Source organism: Rattus norvegicus, chromosome 7 (genome assembly GCF_021556685.1).
Source record: "Rattus norvegicus strain SHRSP/BbbUtx chromosome 7, alternate assembly SHRSP_T2T, whole genome shotgun sequence".
NCBI lineage: Eukaryota > Metazoa > Chordata > Mammalia > Rodentia > Muridae > Rattus > Rattus norvegicus.
This window is the reverse complement of record NC_141540.1, coordinates 120,364,281-120,384,933: the sequence shown is the minus strand read 5'-3', so window position 1 is coordinate 120,384,933 and position 20,653 is coordinate 120,364,281. Positions and strand designations below refer to the sequence as shown.

General features: G+C 51.1%; 1 protein-coding gene and 1 long non-coding RNA gene across 8 annotated transcripts; one reads left to right on the top strand and one right to left on the bottom strand.

The window, feature by feature from the left end:
- Nucleotides 1-991: 991 nt before the first annotated feature.
- Nucleotides 992-20,309, bottom strand: Pick1 (protein interacting with PRKCA 1). 7 transcript variants are annotated; one of them, NM_053460.2, is given in 13 exon segments: nucleotides 992-1,759; nucleotides 2,178-2,322; nucleotides 3,091-3,141; nucleotides 3,931-4,023; nucleotides 4,333-4,466; nucleotides 5,087-5,149; nucleotides 5,504-5,557; nucleotides 7,216-7,305; nucleotides 8,657-8,723; nucleotides 10,195-10,323; nucleotides 18,921-19,032; nucleotides 19,840-19,943; nucleotides 20,121-20,309. In NM_053460.2, coding segments are annotated over 12 exon segments (1,251 nt in total). In that variant the 5' UTR covers nucleotides 19,881-19,943; nucleotides 20,121-20,309; the 3' UTR covers nucleotides 992-1,487.
- LOC134479937 (uncharacterized) lies at nucleotides 18,047-19,022 on the top strand. The gene is made up of 2 exons (XR_015624904.1): nucleotides 18,047-18,210; nucleotides 18,734-19,022. It is a non-coding gene; the product is annotated as an uncharacterized LOC134479937 (long non-coding RNA).
- Nucleotides 20,310-20,653: the final 344 nt, after the last annotated feature.

The following is a 20,653-nucleotide window of genomic DNA, read 5'->3' as shown; positions in this document are numbered from 1 at the left end:
TTGGCCACCCAAGTGCCAGCATCCGCTACCACACCTAACACTTGCACTTTGACCCATGTGGTGAAACTCCTCTCACTATCCTATCTAGCTAGGGGACCTCAGCAGAGTCCCTCTCACAAATGGCCCTTCCCAGCTACCGGTCCCAGTTGGGCCTCATTTTCTATCCAAGTGGCAGGAAGGTTTGGGGAATCCAGTCAATGACAATGGCTCCCCAACTCCAGAAGGGACAGCGTCATGTCTGAGCACTTAACAGTACTTACGAGCCCTATTGTGATCTCTTTATGTTACCTTATTGACTCTAACCACCTAACGAGGTAGAATTTATCCATGCTTTAGGCAGGCCAACTGACATACAAGTAGGGTAGAAATCCACCCAGGGTTACACAGGGATCACTACTGGGTCCCAAGCTTACCCACTGGATGACCCTTGGATCCTTTCTTCAGGCGTGCAGCCCAAAACTACAAGCAAAGGAGCATTTCCATTTGGGACCCTGCCACCTCACATATTCCTTGCCCCTGTGTGGTCTCAAGATGGCCATCCCCTGTCCTAAGGGGCACTTCAGAGTAGGACTGCAGTATGTGCTACACACACACACAGCCAGGCAGACAAAACAAAAATGTCTGTCAACATCTCCCTTGCACCCCTGGGCTCCCCAGCCAGCCCCGTATGACCCAGACCAGTATCTGTTCTGCCTCCTTGCCCAAAGGCTTATTGTAAAACCAGAACAGGGAAGGGTTGAGAGTGCTTGATGACACTGGAAGGTCACAGTCAAGGTTTCAGGACCCAGACTCAAGCTGCAGCTCCCACTGTTCTCACAATGTCTGGTTCTGAGCAGGATGCTGCCCCGAGCCTCTGGACCCCAGAGCTGCTCCTATAGGCACTGCTAGAGGTGAGTGATGGACACAGAGGGAATTGCCTAAGCTTTGTGTCCCATCCTCCTGCATGACCCAGGAGGCAGCTGAGATTTGGCTACAAAGGGTCTGAGCCATTGCGAGGAGCCCATCCATTCTGTCTGGGTTTCTGTTTATTCAATACAGGCCCAGCTTCCAGCCCTTGAGGCTAAGCCAGAAACAAATAAATATAGGCTGCCGAGGTGTGCACATGGACTCAGGGGGCCGCCCTGGTACACTGGTCACAGCCTCGGATGTCCACCCAGCTCCCATTCCCTGCAGGCGTGGCACCACCGAGGTGCTCACAGGGACAGGGACAGGTCCTGTGCTCTGCCTGCTCCAGCCCCTTCTCTTTCTGTCCAAGGCCCAGCTCTCCCTCTAGCTGGGAGGTGGGAAGGAAGGATGGGGGCTAGAGTCCAGGTCCCAGGCTGCAGGCTGGGTTCACTGTTCAAGGACAGAGGAGCAGGGAGGCAGGCGCCCCGAGCCAGCAGGCTTTTATGCGCCACTATATGCCTTCGCTGTCCTACAGTGGCCCGGCCCCACTCCCACTGCGGTCCTCCCACTACCCTGCCCCCAGGTCCACTTGAGGGGGGCACTCAGGAGTCACACCAGCTTCCGCCCTTGTCTGTAGGCCCAGTGGCCCCACGTGCGTCCTTGGACACTTCCCTAGCTGCCCCGTCCTCCTCCTCCTCCTCCTCATCTTCGCCATCGGTAAAGCCGCCCTGGTTAGGGCCGTAGGCTAGAGTGGTGTGTGCCAGGTCCACCTCGATGGGGAAGACGTCGGCGTCCCGCAGCACCGCATAGCAGTCATTATAGTACTTGGACATGGTAGACACGAAGCGCTGCAGCTGGAACACGATGTCCTGGACTGGGGCAGGAGGTGAGCAGACAGGCCCAGTGACTATGACTGCTTCCTCTTAGGAAAGACCTGGAACTGGTTTGGCCTTCCTGTTGGGACACTTCCTGGGCCCCAGGCCTAAGAAGGGTAGAAAGGGGCGCAGCCAAAGGCTTCCTGGCCTGGCCCAATTGGCCACTTAAGTCCTCCAAACTCTTAGCTCAGGAAACAAAGGTTTCCTGAGTGAGCAGATCATGGACCCAAGCCCTGCCCCCAACCCAGCCAGGCTATAGGTGGGCTCCTGCCAGGGCCTAGTCTTGGGATCTCAGGGAGACTCTCTCTGGGCCTCATCTCTGATTTAGGGAGGGAATGGCACCCACCCTGGGGCTAAGTGCCAGCAAAGGACCACCTAGGGTAGCATGGGCAACAGAGCCCCACACGCAGCCCTCACCGTGCTTCTGGTCCAGCAGCTCCATCTTCTCCAGCACATCCTTGCGCATCTGGGAGAAGCGGGCTCGAGCCTCCTGGCGGCAGCGCAGGATAAGGCGGTACTCATAGTTGCCTGTGCTCACTCGGTATAGCGGCTCTCCTAGGGCCTGGGGCAGGCAAGCTTGTCAGCGCCCTTGGGTGGACCTGGGCCTCCCAGGGACAGATGGGGCTGGAAGGCTGTAGGCTGGCCCAGCTCACAGCTATACCACAATGGGCTTTCAGATGCCAGTGATGGACAGAAGCTCAAAGCAGTAACTTTGGAGGGAGAAAAATCAACCACAGAAACACGAACACAGCTCACATGAAATAAATGAATATTGGTCAAAGGATGGACCCTGACTGCAAACACAACAAAACAGAAACAAATGAACAAAAACTAAAAAACAGCCAGGGCTGGAGAGTGGCTAAGAATAGTCACTGCTCTTGTAGCAGCCTGGGTTCAGTTACCAGTGCCCACAGGGTTCTGCCCAACTCTCTGTCGTTTTAGTTCCGACAACCCCTCTTCTGACCGTCACAGTCACCATACACACACACCAGGCAAAACACTCACACACACAATAAAGTAAATAAGCCCAACTCTTTTCTTTCTAAAATCAAAGCAGAGCTCAGAAGCAAGCTGTTAGCTTTTTCCCTCACAAACTTGGGGTACCTGACCTAAAGCAGATCCAGGAAATTACCTCATGGCCAACTAACTGGTACTCCGAGTCAGAGGAACTGGGAGAATAAGCTGATAGCCCCAAACTACAGTCCAGCTAAAGCCCCAGGATGCCTGCCATACCCACCACCTGTGACAGTCCCAGGCCTTCTGAGGCAGTTGGGGAAACGTGGGCACCCGAAGCCATCCTAACACCACCGCGGGCCCGTCTGGTACTCACAATGCAGCTGTACTCCTCGTCGTCCATCTCCTTCACCTTCAGACAGTATGACTGTATGGGATGGGATGGGAGAGGCCAGGAAGTCAGCAGCCAAGCTTCCTGCACTCGTCCAAGTTTCCAGCTCCCCCTGCCATGCCTCCCTATGCCCTCAGCTCACACCGAGAGCAACCACATAGGCCACCAGGGTCAGGACCACCAGAGAAAGGCTGGAAGCATGGATGGAGGCCCTGTAAAGGGGCATCAGGGCTATGAGAACTCCTCTGGGAGGGTGCAAAGGCCTGAAGGCTTGAGAAATTCAAAAGCAATTAAGATTCAAGTCTCTGAGGACTGGAGGGTGTGGTTCAGAGGGACAGCACTGGCCTAGCATACATAAGGCCTAGGTAGGGTTCTATCTCAAGACCAAAACCCAAACCCACGGTACTGTGTGGTGGTGCTGGCTGGACAACAGGGCATGGCAGCCCCTTGAAGACATGCTGTGTATAGGCCTACAAGTCAAGACTCTAAGAAGAGCTAGAGCAAAAAGCCTGAACCCTCAACAGATCATTTTTTTAGCTCCTTTGAGCAACAGATCATCTAGGACTCAAAACATCCTTTTCCTAAACCCAGTCTGAGCTGCTGCTAGAAACCATAGAGAACTGGAGTGCGCCAGTGCTCCGGGCTGTAGGCAGTCTGGAGCTCCTTGGTGTGGACACAGAGTCTAGGCTCCCCTGATTCTCTAGTCAGGCCTTTAATCTCACAGGCCTGACTCAGCTCATGTCTGGGCCCAGCCTGCCTGCTGGCCTCAGGGCTGGCCTCCAGGGTGGGCTCACCTCAGCTGGCCAGACAGGGCAGTACACTCACCAAGTACTCAAACTTCACATCCAGGTACTTCTTGATGGTGAGGCGTGTATCAGGGATGGCCTTATTGAGGTACGTGTTCAGATCCGTCAGCATCTGGGAGGTTGGGACAAATGGCACCGATGTGTCATCCCTTCCAGTGGACGTAGGCATGAGCCAAAGGGCATGGGTCAAGGTTAGAAGACTGTCCAGTCAAGGACGTATTGTGAACAGCAACAGAAAAGTTTGCAAACCAGTCCTAAGTTCAACAGGGACCCAGGACAGCAGTGACTGATGAATGGATGGCCATAGAGGTGACAAAGCTAGTGTCTGCATCTGGTACCTGACTCCAGCCCAGAACCACTCCTGTGCTAAGCTATCGCTCCTCCTTGGCCAATGGGGCATGCTGCACTCTGAGAGACCCACCGGTTTGATGGTTTTCAGTAGCCGAATGCCGAACTTCTCAATGCTGCGGTGTGCGTCAGCAAACTTCACAAATGCTTCACTTGCTGCTGGCTGCGGCTCCCGCACCCCAATCACAGAGAACACGTCCCCAAAAGCTGCATGACAAGTTTGCCTTGAAACCCTCACTCAACCCAGAGAGAAGCCAGGGGTTTGCTGGGTAGCAGGACAGGGGCCTGGCCAGCAGCAAACCAAGGTCTTTTGGGGTCTACATCTGAAGGGTTCTATTTCCGATACACTTGGGCCACACTTGCAAGGAGCCCCATTCTCCTTCTAGGCTTTCCCAGGAGCTGGTTTTTGTTCCTTCAAAGTGACTAGACAAAAGGCTGAGTGGAAATCTAAGGTGTTCATGCTAGTCAAGAGCAGAGCAGCAGGCTGAGAAATCCAGACACCTGGGTCTGAATGCCAGCTCTGCACCATGAGCTCTAGGCCCACTTCCTGTCCTCTCCTGACCTATAAATAGGGCTGAAGAGACCAGACTCAAAGAGAGGTGACTGCACTGTAAATAGCAGTGAGATGGGGCATCCTAAGGCCACCCGGACCAGGTGCTTCATGGTCACCGCCACACCCAGCATCAGACTAGGTCTGAGTGCTGGCCTTGGTGTGGGGATGAGAAGGGCTCAGAGAAGAAGCTGGCCACACCTCACTGTTAGGTGCTACTGAGTCTTGAGGGACAGGGGTTTGCAGGACCACGTGGCATGTCTGGGGATGCCATTACCCCGGTGAGTCTGTGACAGCTCATAAAAGGCCCGTAGGAGATTCTTGGTGTGCTCCGTCATTCCTGTGGGAAGAGATCCACATGACAGAAGACAAAGACCCAAGTCAGAGATCACACTGAGCTTGCAACCTACTTGAGGTTCCCATTGAGCATTAGGTCCACAGGCTTTTCCCCAATGCCTAGGGATGAGGGCTGAGTTGGCCCCCTTTGTGGATCCCACGTGACAGGCAACTGGGATTATGTATGACAGTCTCTTAGGGGCTCTCTCTGGCAGTGCAGAAATTTGAAGGGGCACCTGATACCTTTACTGTTCTCCAAGCTTTCTAGGTAGATCCCCTGCCTCACTGCCACTCTCTAAGACAGGGCTCCCCAGAGCAGACCAACACCAGGTACTTCTTGGCTGAGACCCCTACCTACCTTTGTACAGCTCGGCAGTGCGCTCCAGCTCCTCCAGCCGCTTTACCAACCCATCTGTGGAGGCCAAGGACAGGGGCGTCTGTGGGCTCAGCAAGCCAAGGGAGGACAACAGCCCTGCAGAGGCCAGCTGGGAGAGGGGATGCCAGGAAGAGGCTCTGGTGGGCCTTGCCTATCCCCCATTCCCTCCGCCTTTCTAAAAACCATTGGCTTACACTCCTAAAGCTAGCCAAGGTCTCTTCCCTCCCCAAGGCCCAAAGTGTTGAGGCCCAGCAATCAAAAACCCCTTTGGGCTCACCTAATTAACACGCCCAACTAAAATTAAACTCCTCATCCTATGTCTGGGGAGTCATGTGGGGCTCCAAGTGCAGCAGAGGACCTCCCCAACTCTGAGTATATCCCCACCTGTGGGGATGAAGTACATACACCTCTCACAAGATAGTGAGGGCCTCTAGGCCCTGCCCAGACCAGGTACTGGTCTAAGAGCACCTGCAGTCACACTGAGTCACCCTTCTGTGTGCAAGGAACACTTAAGGTCCCTGATAACCACTGGCTCTTCTCCAGCTTGCACCTTGGGGGCAAGGACCACTTTGCCTAGCCTATAGAGAAAGCTGAGGGATAAGGGGTAGGACAGCTGGCCTAAAGTTATGCAGCCATGCCTGTCTAAGCAGAGTCCTGCTCTCTGGGCTTTGGTGCACTTTTGAGTGGAGTTTTAGGCAGGGTCTTTTAAGCAGGAGGGGAGGAGAGGGACTTCACACAGGCAGAGGCAGAGGCTTTTTCCCTCTGGGCTGAAAAACCTGCTGTGTGAAGGGCTAGGAATGGGAGAGGTGTGTGTGTGTGTGTGTGTACACACACCTCACAGGTCTTCAGGAGGCTGTTGTGGCCCACGGCCTCTATGTCCTGGCTCCCTGGAGCATAAGCACGTGGCCAGCAGGCAGTTGTTTTTAGCTGGGTCATGGGACATCATGACAGCTTCAGTTTTAGAAATCCTATTTACAGCTAGGGAAATTGCAAGGTTCTGGGGAAACAACAACCAGTTCTAATTTCATCTCAATGCACGGTGACTACAGTAACAAGGATTTATAGGCACCATGAGGCTGAAAATAGCAGCCGCCACTTTGTACCCTATTTGGAACATGCTCAGGCCCCACCCCCATTCTCCCAGCCAATAAAGACCATGTGCCCAGCTGAGCCCACAGTTTATATGGGTATTTTTATCTCGCCCGCGTACATGCATAGCACTGCTATTTATAAGCATAGGCTGGCGATGGCAGGAGCAGGACTACGAGTTCCATCAGCCTCCAGGGAGACATCGAGTTCGTGCGTAAAGTGCCTTGCCTGCACATGGCTTCTCTGCACAGGCAGAGTGGTGACAAGGACAGCAGCGCCACCTCCTGGTTAAGAGCAAGACTGAGGTGTACAGCACTGAGCAGAACGTGTGTGTGCTATACAGGGAGCATGCAGGCAGTGCAGTGGGGCTGACGCTGGCCAGCATCCAAGCTGGAAGGGAGCCCCTATCCGCCCAAGTCTGTGTTGCCCCCACCCCTTGGTGGTGACCTAATAGCTCACAGCTGACAGTTGTAGTAGCTCTTGGGGAGCTGAAGAGGATCCCAGGGACAGAGGTGTGACCTGGCCGTCCACATTGAGGCAGACGGACACTATCAGGCCCATCAGCTTGATGGCGGACTGAGCTAGTGGGTGGAAGGAGGACTTACCATTACACAGGATGGCACGGCTTAGACCCAGGGCATCAGCTGTGCCTGAACTCATGTTTTCTACCAGCCGGTGCTTGACTTTCTTCAACACTGGGGCAGGAGAAAGGGCCAATGAGTCTGCTGCTAGCCAGGCCATCTAGGCCAAACCCCATCACAGCTGCCTCACTGAGTGTGCCGGTAGGTGGAAGAAGGCAAACCTAGGCTTGGTGCTTGGAGCAGTTAGGAAGCAAAGGCTCACAGCAGTCTATCTGGGGCTACTTGTCCTAGTCACCCTCCACTCAGAGGAGCTGAGGTAAACATGCAGTGCTCAGCACAGAGGCTGAGAGCTGCTCTCTGCTGCTGCTGTCAGTGAGAACCCAGAGCTTGTGCATGCCCAGCACTGGCACACAGGCCAGACAGAGAAGGCCTCATCCCTCCTCTCTTCCAACCAGCATGAGGTGATCTATGCCAAGGTAAGGGCTCTCCAGCTAGTCACTTCAGAGTAGAGGTACCACTAAGTACCACTGGCTGGTCACTTCATGTAACCAGCTAAGATCTTGGAACAGGTCCGTAGCTGGAATCAAAGCGCTCAATAACAAGAATATAAGACCAGGGAGATGGCACACGCCTTTAATCCCAGAACTCAAGAGGCAAAGGCAGGGGGATCTCTGAGTTCACTGTCAGCCTGGTCTACAGAGCGAGTTCTAGGACAGCCAGGGCCACACAGAAAAACCATCGTGAGCTCATTTGTTGTCCTCAGTCTCTATCCTAAAGGGCTGTGGGCTGTAGGTGACTATGGGTTTATCTGGATGTTCTGCCAGAATGCCAAGCCACAGGTCTCACACTTTGCACACTGTGATGGTCTGAACAGGTATGGCCCCCAAAAACATGTGTTTGAATGCTTGACCCACTATGAGGAAGTGTGGCCTTGTTGAAGGAGGTGTGTCACTGTAGGGACAGTCTTGGAGGTCTCTTATGCTCAAGCTATGCCCAGTGTGGTACATCCTCCTGCTGCCTGCAGATCAAGATATAGAACTCTCCACTCCTCCTGCACCATGCCTGCCTGGATGTTGCCATGCTTCCTGCCATGATAATGGACTAAACCTCTAAAACTGTAAGCCAGCCCCAATTAAATGTTGGCCTTTATAAAAGTTGCTTTGGTCCTGGTGTCTCTTCACAGCAATAAAACTCTACCTGAGACACACATTATAAGGTCCAGTTTGCACCACGTCTTCCCAAAAGTACACAGTAGGAGAGGCCATGGAGGAGGGGGATTAAAATTGGACATGACACACAGGTCAACGTCTGGTAGTGGAGGGTGTAAAATACAGGGCAGTGAGCATGCAGGGCCAGGGGCCTGTGGGTAGCTACAAGGAGAGCACCTGGCTCCTCCCAGCCTTTGGATCAGCTTGGACAGAAAGAGCCAGAGCCCCTGGCACATGGCTGCTCTGGCCTGTCTTACCAATGTCCAGGGACATGCCCTGCTTAGGGTCCGCCTGCAGCTTGTTGTAATGGATGGTCACCTCCCCCTACAAGAGCAGCACAGACACAATCAGGACAGTGGCCCCTAGCTCCAGCCCCCCAGAAACTACTTTCTACATGTCTGGCTCTAGTACACCAACCAGAAGGAAAGGAGCAGGGCTTCTCAGGGGAAGTAGAGTGATTTGGGGATTCACTTAGTCCATGTTCTAGTGACTGCTCAGGAAAGGGCAGCTGCACATGGGAGGCCAGCATGGTCAGTCACTCTCGTCTCTGCGATCCTATGGCCTCTGAGATTGGGACTGAATTTACTCACAGCAAACTTGGACTGAAAATTTACACCCACAGCACAGACAAGTGAACCAACACAGTCAGTCAGGCGTAGTCCTGAGCTCTGAGCCCTTCCTTGGTCTGTCTGGTGCCTAAGGGACACTAGGAGGAGCTACAGAGGTAACCCCTTAGTTCTCAGTGAGGACTAAGTACCCAGATGACTGGGAACAGGATAAGAGTGTGAGGAAGCCAGAGCAATGCCTGTCTGAGTGGAAGGGGGAAGGGAATCGTGGGGCTGAAGGATGACGGCTCAGTGGTTGAGAGCCATCACTTGCTGCTCCTGTGTATGACCTGGGTTCAGGTCTCAGCGCCCACACTGTGCTTCACAACCATTTGGAACTCCAAGCCAGGAGATCTGATAATCTCTTGTGACCTCTGAGGACATCAAGTACAAGTGGTGGTGCACATGTGTACTTCCAAACAAAATGCACATAAAATAAATCCAAACTCCAATACACACGCACATGTGCACATACACACAAATAAATACATGGCAGGGGATAGTAAGGGCTGGTCCTAGAGCCTTGGATGGTGCCAATAGGAAGGAGAGGGTACTGGCCTGGCCAGGATTTGGGGTCTCAGGCTCTGGGCCCAAGGCTACACAAGCTGAACCCCACACTTGACTGTGGGACTGCCTATCCTCTGTGGCTTTGCAACCCCTCATGTGGCTCTCTTCGCAGTTTTCCCAAAGGTCTCCTGTGGCTGAACTGCCAAGGATGGCAAGTAGACCATGCTTCCTTTGTGAGGGACAAGGACTCAGAGCAAGGGTTTCAGTGGAAAATCCAGGATGGGGAACGAGCAGGTGGAAGGATGTGGGCTGCATCTGGACCAGAAATGCCTGAGCTCAGGGTTCTGCAGAGCCTGAAGTCCCTCCCACAATAATCTAGGGCAAACATGGTCCAGCTGTGGTCACTAGAGTCCACTGACCTAGTGAAGTCACTGTTGGCATCTAGTGCCTCTGCAGCCCCAAGCAGGGACATCACAGCTCACCTGAGTGTTCAGCATCTCTGGGAGCTCAGAGGGACCCAGGGGTCCAGGAAACTGGAGTGTCCCTCATACTACTATATAAGTAACAGGCAGTGAACCCGAAGCCTGCTAGGCCCCTGACAGCCTGGGTGGCTCAGCAGGGACCTGACAGCCTGGGTCTCACACTCCAGAGCAAGCTTCCAGCTGCTCCTATAACCCTCTTACCTTCACCTCCTGAATCATCTTCGCCACCTCTACCTTGGTTTTTCCTTTGATTGATCGGCCATTGACCCCAGTGATCTCATCACCAGCTGCCACAGTGCCGTCCAAGGCTGCAGGCGTGTTATCAAATACCTGCAGGTGTGTAAGAAGCAGGGGACAATGGAGTGGGACTTTTGACCTAAGCAGGCCCTCCTCTACCTCAGGTAGTGCCAGCAAAGGCAAGAGGAAATCTCCCCATTCTTGGGAAGGGGACAGAAGACAAGCTGTGAATGCCAAAGCTGAGACTTTCCCAATAGGAACCCAGTGGTCCTCACAGCTCTCATAGCTGCCCTTACTGTTACTACTTCTTGGGCTTTCTGGCAGTGTTTAATAATTCTAGCACCTACTTTGGTCTCCAGTGAACAGCCTAGGGTTACTCTGAGCAAGGCCCCTAATGCCTGTGAGCCCTTTAATTAGTTCCTTCAATGGTACTTGTGCTCACTGGCTGTGAGATGGCGTTTCTGTCAAAGATGAACTGTTCAGTGATAACAGCAAAGAGAAGCTGGCTGTGGAGCGCACACACAGACTCGGGATCCACGCAAGACACGGGATCCACGCACAGACTCGGGATCCATGCACAGATGCAGGGGGCACACACAGAAATGGGGTTCATATAGACAGACATGGGGTCCAAACAGATGCAGGGGCATACAGAGCCATATATCTATACATAAATGCAGGGGGCACGCAGACCTAGGGTTTACACACAGACATAGGGCTCACACACAGAGGCTGGGGGCACACAGACACAGGGCTCACACACACAAATGGAGTAGCACACACTGGATCAGAGGAACTACAGAAACATCGAACTAACCAGCAGTCATTCTATGCCTCTCAGCTGGTTTTGAGACAGGGTCTGACTTTGTAGCCCAGGTTAGCCTTGAAATAGCAAACTTCCTGCCTCAGCCTCCCAATAACATGCTGAGCCACCATGTCTGGCTCCTGAGTCACCTCTAGTTTCTCAATCTTCTAAAAAAGCCATGTCTAAAGGATACTTCATGTTAGTTTACAGTGTTACAAGGGAAGATGAGTGAAGGTAACATTTATCAGCCTTCCGATCACATTACAAACACTGCAGGCAGTGCTGGGGGTGGCCAATGGGAACTCTGGCACACTGCTGAGAGAAAGCTGACATAAGCAGATGGAGGGAAGCTAGTGGTGGCTGGTTTTGACTGTCAGCATGAGGAGAGAGCCTGGTGAAGCACCTCAAGTATGTCGGTGAAGATATTTCCTGAGAGAATGTTTTAAGTGAAGAAGCCTGCCCTGAATGTGGGCAATCTGACAGAATCAAATGAGAGCTTTGAAGATGCTGTCACTACAGTGACTTCACCCAACGCAGAAAACAGGTCCAGGGAGGAAAGTCATTGCCATGACTAAGAAAGACTAAGCGTGCTCTGCAGGAGAAATTAGAAAAGTTGGGAGGTGCAGGCTAGAGGAACCCCAGATGTGGTAAACTTATCCCAGGGGACAGTCCTGGTGAGAGCTTGGGACGACAGACTGCCCTATGGACAGCAAACACTGCTTCAGATGTGACCAAGGCAGACCATACTGCATTCTGGGAAAGAGTTTACCCAGATTTGTTCTGTGTCCTGAGACTCTGCAGGCTGAGCTTCAGGAGGTGGACGGACTTCCCCTAGAGGCTGAATTTTCCAGCCAGCTTGGGAATGTCACTGGCCATGTTAGTCAGATTTATGGTAAAAACTTAACTGCAGAGCAGGAGGGTCTGGAAAATATAATTGTCCAGAAAATAAACTGGCACTTAAATGATTCTGTCACTAAGCTGGGCGTGGTGGCATATGCCTTTAACATAAACACGGAGTCAGAGGCAGGTGAGTATCTGTGACCAGCTCAGCCAGAACTACACAGATAGAACCTGTCTCAAAATAAACAAACTGCTCTTGCCCTCTTGCTCTCACTCTGTCTTCTCATCCCACTCCCCTCTCCCCAGTCTTGTCATCCCTCTCTCCACGTGCTCATGTCGGCCTGTACTCCCCTCTCTACTCTCTCTGCCTTCCTCTGTCTCTACCACCCTCTCAACTCCCCTCCCCATGCCCTGAATAGACTCTATTCTATACTAAAAAACAAACAAGCAAACAAACAAACAACCCAACTAATTAAGATAAAACTAAAAAGAAAGGTTATGCCATTGAACAGTTAGTTGGGAAGCTAGGAAGGGTGCTTTGGTGACGTCTAGGGTATTGGCTGGACCCCAGCTGTACTAGCTGGTCTATGTCAACTTGACATGAGGCAGAACTTTCTGAAAAGAGAGAACCTCAACTCCCTGAGAAAATGCCTCCAGATCGGTGGGCTGTTGGTAAGCCTGTAGGTAACAACTCTCAGCCTATGCTCGACAACCCTTTGGGGGTTGCACATCAGATAACCTGCATCTTGTATATTTATATTTACATTACAATTCATAACAGTAGAAAACTTACAGTTATGAAGTAGCAACAAAACAATTTTATGGTTGGGGGTCACTACAACATGAGGAACTATATTAAAGGGTTATAGGAAGGTTTAGAACCACTGCTGGAAGGCATTTTCTTAATTCGTGATAGATATGGGAGGGCCCAGGCCGTTGTGGGTGGTGCCATCCCTGGGTTGGTGGTCCTGGGTTCTATAAGAAAGCAAGCTGAGCAAGTCAGGGGAAACAATCCAGTAAGCAGCATTCCTCCATGGCCTCTGCATCAGCTCCTGCCTCCAGGTTCCTGCCCTACTGTCCTCCCCAAGTTGCTTTGGTCATGGTGTTTTTTTCACAGCAAGAGTAACACCTAAGTGGCCATCCATGGCAGGCTCAGGAGTATAAAGGTTTAACTCATTTGAAAAGTTTTGCTTAAGAAGAGAGCTCAAGGGCTGGAGAGATGGCTCAGCGGTTAAGAGCACTGACTGCTCTTCCAGAGGTCATGAGTTCAATTCCAGCAACCACTTGCCCCACCTTTATTTATCTCCCAGTGTTGGGATTCTAGGTATGTGCAAATATATATACATACATATGTATACACACACACGCACACATACACACACATGTGGGTATTTGCCCTTGTTTTTCTTTTTAAAGACTTTCTCTGTGTAGTGTCCTGGCTATCCTGGAACTCAGTCTATAGACAGACTGGCCTCAAACTCAGAGAGATCACCTACCTCTGTCTTCCCAGTGCTGGGACTAAAAGTGTGCATCACCACTGCCCGGCTTCAATGTTCTTTTTTTTTTTTTTTTTTTTTTTTGGTTCTTTTTTTCGGAGCTGGGGACCGTTCAATGTTCTTAAAAACAAAACAACCCAAGTTCAAAGTTTCTTCTGAGATGAAAGGCAAGCCCTTAACTGTGAGCTTCTTTAACATTGAATAAAAGTCATGTTCCCATGCTCCTGAGCTACACTATCCCACAGTAAACACCCTATTCTATGAAGGAGACGCAGACATAGGGAGATGCAATAAATAAGCAGTGGGAACGTTAGTGCCTGCTGCTCTGTGGCTGGTGTCTGGCATATGGTGGCATATCACTCCACGGGGCTTGGGCAGCCTTGCCCTATGGCCTCACCATTTATACCCACAGGACTTCCCTTTCTTCCTCCCTGTATCTATCATCAGCAGATACTCCATACTTTGGTCTCTTTAACATCTGGTGTTTCCAGTGCATCTTCAGCGTGACCCTCACACTGCACTCTTAGGATTTGCCTGCAGGAATCCCAGTTCTATCTCCCTCCAATGGTCAGGCTTCTTTGAAAACGTCCATGCATCCCTGTTGAAGTCATTAAGATAGATGGATGGATGGATGGGTGGGGTGGGTGGATGGATCTTTTATGGATACGTTTACAAACCAGCATTGTGTGGATGACACCAGACAGCAGGGCCAGGGATGTGCTTTCCTAGGAAGTTCTTGCTAGGGCTGCCTTGAGCTCTCTTCTTCTTTTTTTTTTTTATTTAAAGATTTATTTATTTATTCTATGTACAGCATTCTGCCTGCATATGTGACTGCAGGCCAGAAGAGGGCACCAAGGGAACCCCAAGGTCCTCTGTGTGTCTGAGAGGTTCTTCCCACTAAAGGAGGCATCCCGTACGTGGGAACCTGGACAGGGGAAGGAGAAAGGCAGCCAGTACAGTACACCCATGTTCCTGTTCTCTAGGTTCCTCTGATGTGACTGCTCAGCCACATGCTCCCTGCACTGATGGACGGAAAGCTGTGACAGCAGCCAAGATAAACCTCCCCCTTAACTGTTCTCTCAGGCATCTGGCCACAGCCCTGAACACAAGGGTCCGTACTCTCACCCAAGAAGGTGTGAAAGTTATCAGTCCTACCCACTGCAACCTGCAGACGCAGTGAGCTCCTGACAAAATCCCAGGGACATTTTCATAGGTAGAAAAATTCTAAAAATCTAAATCCTAAGATTCATACAGAAAATCAAGGAACTCTGAAAGGCCAAAATAATCTAAGGAAAAAAAAAAAAAAGCTAGAAGGCTCACACTTCTTGATTTCAAATGTCCCTACCAAGCTAATGCCATTAAAACAGTGTGGCACTGGCAGAGGGAACTAGAAATCTAGAAATAAACCTGTGCACGTGTGGACAAGTGACTGACAGGAGTGCTGGGAACATTCGAAGGACAAAGGTCAGCCTGGGAAAAGCACCACCCACAGGCAGGAACACGAAAACCTACCTCAAAATAGGGCAAAAGGAAACTACAACACGGTGAACTCTAAGCTCACACTAAGCAAAATAAACCCCGATTCCACTTACAAGAGTCCCTAGAACAGTCCAAGCCAGAGGCAGAGAGGACCACATGGGAGATGCTGGAGCTGGGGGGAGGGAGGTAGTGAGTTCACACCCAGTTTCCGTTTCCAAAGGCCACTTTCTGAGGACCCAGCACAGGGTTTGTGACACCTGAGATGCAGGGACGACCAGTTTCTCAAAGGCTTGAGGGATAGGATAAGTCACATGTGTGCAAAGGTCCCAATGAGAATGGAATGATCATGCTAATGACAGTGGAGAAGGGAATGATAAATCAAACTTCTAACCATGGCCCGTGAGACAGATGCTCAGTACATAAAGGAGCATAGGTCCTATAATTCACGATAAAGACCAAGATGGTCTTGAACTCACAATCCTCCTGCCTCTGCCTCCCAAGTGCTGGGATTAAAGGTGTGCAACACCAAGCTCAGCCTAAAAATCTTTATTTAAGGAATAAAAATTAGGAGTAGAAAGTGGACTCAGTGGTTAAGAATACTTCCTATACCTGCAGAAGATCTGAGTTTAGTTCCTGGTACCCATGTGGTGGCTCAAACCATTGTCACTCCAGTATCTGATGCCCTCTTCTAACCTCCATGAACACTGGGCATGGATATGGTATACAGACAAACATGCTGTCAAAGCATTCAACACAAAGTAAATTAATCTAAAATATAAGCATTTTCAAAATTTGTAATTGAAATTTATTTCCAAACCTACTATTATTTTTTAAGTGTAGGGGACAGACCCAGGGCCTCAGTGGGCACCCACCCTACCCACTGAGCCATTCCACCCCTTTGCCCTTCACTCCTGAGCTTGGGATCATGTTAACTTTGAGGAATAAGGGAACAACACTGACGAGAAAGAAAAAGGAGGGCTCCCAAATGTACCAAGTGGGGGCCCTGGAGACGAGAAATGACAAAAAATGACGAGCAGAGGTCCCCAAGGGGGTTAGACTGAGGACAGATGACAAAAGTCTGAGAAAACAAGATCACACAAGGGCAAATAGCAGGAAATACCAAAGAAATAGCAGGAAATACCAAAGAAAGTAACAAGAAGTGATGCCAAGAAAAAAGTCCGGGGTTGAGCATGGCAGCACGCATACTGGTAAGGCTAACACTTGGGAGGGAGAAGCTAGAGGATCAGGGTCAGTAGTTCAAGGCCAGCCCAGGCTACATAAGACCCTGTCTCACACACACACACAAAAGTCAAGAACAAAGGTCACCAATTCAGGGCTAAAGAGATGGCTCAGCTGTTAAGGGCACTGGCTGTTCTTCTGGGGGACCTGGGTTTGAATCGCAGCACCTACATGGTGGTTTTTCAACTATCTGTAACCACAGTCCCAGGGCTCTGATGCCCTCTTCTGGTCTCCCCAGGTACCGGGCACGCAATCATGCTCAGATATACATGCAGGCAAAATACCCATACACATAAAGATAAATATGTTAAAAAACAAAGACACTAGTTCATTAGAAAATCCAGCACAAGTGCTGGAGAAGGTTGGGGCTTGCTTCTGTCCCTTCTTTATTCCTAAGCCTCCATAGAGCTGACCAGAGCCTTAGAAAAGTTTTCACAGATGTCACCTGTGATGCTAATACTGAGTCAAGACAGTAATGAGGAGATAGGATATTAGGGAGAACTGTGGTCTTAGAAAAGAGCTGAGTGAGCTCTCTATCTCCTGAACTAAGAATGAGTGATAAAGTAAGAAAACAAGCAAGACAGGAGGCCTGGAGAGATGGCTCAGCCATTAAGAGCATCCTGTTCTTGCAAAAGACCCAAGTTAGTTCCCAGCACCCACCAACCCAGAAACCAACCAACGCCTGTGAGTTCAACTTCAGAGGGATCTGATGCCTCTGTTCTGCATGGATATTTACATGCAAGTGCAAATCTGAGCAGGGTGAGATGGAGGCAGGGGCTGCTGACGGACACAGACCTTGTGCACTTGACTTGCTATGCGCAAACAGAAGAGACACCATCATGCTAGGGTGCAGTTCAATAGCCACGCTCCTCGGCAGTGAACACATGACGTGGAGTCGAATGGCACAGAGGCTGAGCAGGTAAGTGACCTCAGGGGACCCAGGGAAGTCTCTCTATGTCTCCTGGGGCAGAGGAGACCTAATCACCCTCAAAGGTAGAGGTCAGGGCAGATGATCTACCCAGAGACGAAGTGCCTTGTCTGCTCCTGAGGCCTGCTCGGCTGGGTGTTCCAAGAGGGGATAGTCTGGATCCTTCAAGGCTACAGAAATGCCCCTGACTGGCCAGGCACCTGGTGAAGTAGGCCTCATGACAAAGCTGCCCGACTTGTGGCAGAGCTGCCAAACTCGTGCACTGCAGTGGACAGATGACCAGGGCAGCTCCCTCAGCAGAAACCATCAAGTTGCTCCCCTCTCCCAAGCACGGCAGCTGGGAAAGGCACAGCTGCCAGGGAACCATCACAGCTGCCACCTGGGAAGCACCTGGCCCCACTGCCATTCCGCTCCGTTTTCCCAAGAATGCAAAGATATTTGTGCTTACATATTTCATTTCATTAGTTTACTTGGTTTTGTTTCTTTTGAAATGGGGTCTCCTGTAGCTCCATAGAGGTTTTCAATATTTAATTTTATAATTTCATGTCTATGTATGTAATGTATATGAGTAAACATTTGTGCACTGTATGCATGCAGGGGCAGGAGGCCAAAGAGGGCATCAGATCCCATGGAACTTGACTTACAGGTGGTTGTGAACTGTCTGATGTGGATGCTGGGAATCAAACCTGGGTTACCTATTTTTAAATCCTCACTTACCACATAAGCAAACTGAGGCCCAGAGTGATTAAGAAACTCACTGGTACTCAGGGCCATTCACATACAAACCTTGGGCTACTACTCTGCTTGTCTGTTTGCTGAGACAGGGTCTCCAGCAGCCCACATTGGTATCAAACTCACTGTGTAGCCCAGCAGGTCTCTGAATTGCTGACCTTCCCCGCTGCCACCTCCCAAGTGTAGAGACTGTAGGTGTGATGCTACCACACCCAACAGAGACATTGTTATCTCACAGCCTTCCCCCTTCAGCAAACAAAACTCATTTGAGACATTTTTACTGAGTATGTTACACACCAGGCAGTAACCAGCACTAACTTCAGTGTGAGGCCGACAAGCGTCTGCCAGGTAGCCAGATCAGAACAAGCTGGGAGGGAAGAACAGGTAGAAAAGGAAGTGGGGACCATCCCTACTCAAGAGCACCGGGCAGTGTTGCTAAGACCAGACCTCAGGCAGGGCAGGTAAGATGGCTTGGCGGGGTAAAGTGTCGACCATGCAAGCCCGATGGCCTGATTTCAAATGTGGGGTCTCACAGGAGGAAACTGACTTTTGAGGGCTGTCCTCTGACCAGTGTGTGACTGATAAGAGTGAGCCCACACTCACATATACACACTCATATACACACATCAAGCACACGCATGCAAATGCAATCGTAAAATTTTAAAGAAACAAGATCGACCTTTATCTGTTGGCAAATGCAGGTATGTGTCTGTGTGCATTTATGTATGCAAATGTACGTATATACTATGTATGTATGCACATGCATGTATGCATGTATGTATGCATATGTGTGTGCAGGACAGCCACTCTTTGCTTTCATTCCTCAGGTACTAACCACCTTTTTGTTGGGCGGCAGGGGTGTGCGCAGGAAATCTGTCACCTCAAACTCACCTATTAAGTTAGGTGGCCTAGGGCCACCTGTGGCCACCTCCCCAGTACTATGGTTACAAGAAAGAACACCCAGCTCATCAGTGTTTTACGCAGGTGCCTGGACGTGAACCCCGCTACTCAAGTTTACATGGCAAGCACTTTACTGACTCAGCCCTCTCCCAGCCTCTGGAGCTAGTGTTTTTTCGGAGTGGAGAAATGAACCTCTTTCTGACATGCTCACGAAGGGAGGTGCGACACTCCACCCAGGACCTTACCCTGACCTCCAACGTATGTCTCATACCTGGACAATGTAGAGACAAGGACAGTACTGGGCCCCTCCTCCGATGCTGATGCCAATCAGGTTCTGAGCATCCTTCTGCAGGGTGACCTTCCCGGGCACAGTGGGGATTCCTCTGGGAAGAGAAGCAAGTGACAGTGAATTCTGGTCAAACGCTGACTGGAAGGAGCAGGGTCCCATGTCCAGAAAAGCTCCAACAACCTATATAAAGTAGCCTCTTCCTTTCTCATCCAGAAAGAGCAATTTGTACCAGAACTGCTCAAGAGTCAGTGGTGGGGTCAAAGCCAGGGTTGCCAAAAATCTGCAGTGAGACTAAACTCCAAGGAAACTTTTTGTAACCTTTCTCAGGTACTTGCAGGACATGACAACCCCCTTCCTTTAGAAGGTTACTCAACTATCTTCCAGCCATCTTCCTGCTCAGACACCCCAGCACTCACAATACAACTTAGGCTGTCTTGTGGTGAACAGGTTCAGATGTCAGCTTGGTTACTGAAGACCAATTTCCTAACAACCAACGGCTACCCACCTCTTATTAAGGACTAACGACACACAAGGCCAGGAGATGGCTCATTCTTTCTAAGGGTCAGACAAATATGATTTCTGATTACTAATCACCTGTGCTGGGAGGAAGGTCTGATGGTGGCATTCCATGCAGCTTTTGCAACCTGGCTCTGTTACCTGCTTTGGAACACCTTCCCAGACCACCCTAGCATTACCTGGATAATGCCTTCAGGGTTCACATGGCCCAAGTCGTGTTATCTGTTAACCTGTCACAACCCCCTACAAGTGATCTACTACTGGGATGTCTGGGACCATTTCTACTCCCGTACACTAAAAAGAAAGAATGTGTGGAGCCAGGGCACCCAAGGACACGAGGGAACTGGGTCCTCAGTTCTCAGGTCTTGGGAAAGAATATACTCACAATTTATCCTCCTCGATGTCATAGTCTAAGTCTGCAAACATGGTTCCGAGAGCTGGGGCCGACTGGCTAACTGCCCAGTTCGGGAGGGGAATAGGAAACTGGGTCTGACGGAGAAAAGAGCACAGGGCTTCAGGGAACTGAAATGCCCAGATGCCAGCCCCAAGCTCCCACCCCTCCCCCACCCGGACAGCCGGCCTCTGGTCCCCTCCCCTCTAGACTGGGAGAGGGAGCCTCAGGCTGGAAGGGCGCGGCGTGGGGGTGTGGGGGTAGGTGATTCTTACTTGGTACAGGGGAGGACCCCAGGCCAGGGCGATGGGCTCGGATTCTGGAGCCCGCCCCACGGTCTCCAGACCCTTGGGAGCCGCTTCAGTCGCTCACCGAGAGAGTCCGTCCCACAGCCAGGCCCGGGCCAGGCTGGCACCTGAACCCACCTGCCGTTCCACCTGGCGGCGACCGCGACTGTCGCGTCACTTCCGGTTGGACGCGGAAGTCCCGCCTCTCCCCTTGGGTATTTGCCCCAATCCCTGCGGGCACCCCTTCTGTCTCTGCTCCGGGACTCTCTGAACCAGGAAAAAGAACAAGTGTTGATGGAAGCTCGCCGTTAGTATGAAAAAAAGGAAAAGGAGGAAAAGGTTTAGACTTGCTGGCGGCTCCGGACCCCGCCCTTGTCGTTGCCGCCATCTTGGAGAGGACAGAGCTCTTCCCAGCTTCCTTAGCGACACTCTGGGGACCACTCAGCCGGGCGGTTGCCGGGGCAACGGAAGCATCCTGGGGCTAGTGAAAGTTCAGTGAATTGCAAACCTCAAGACCTTGG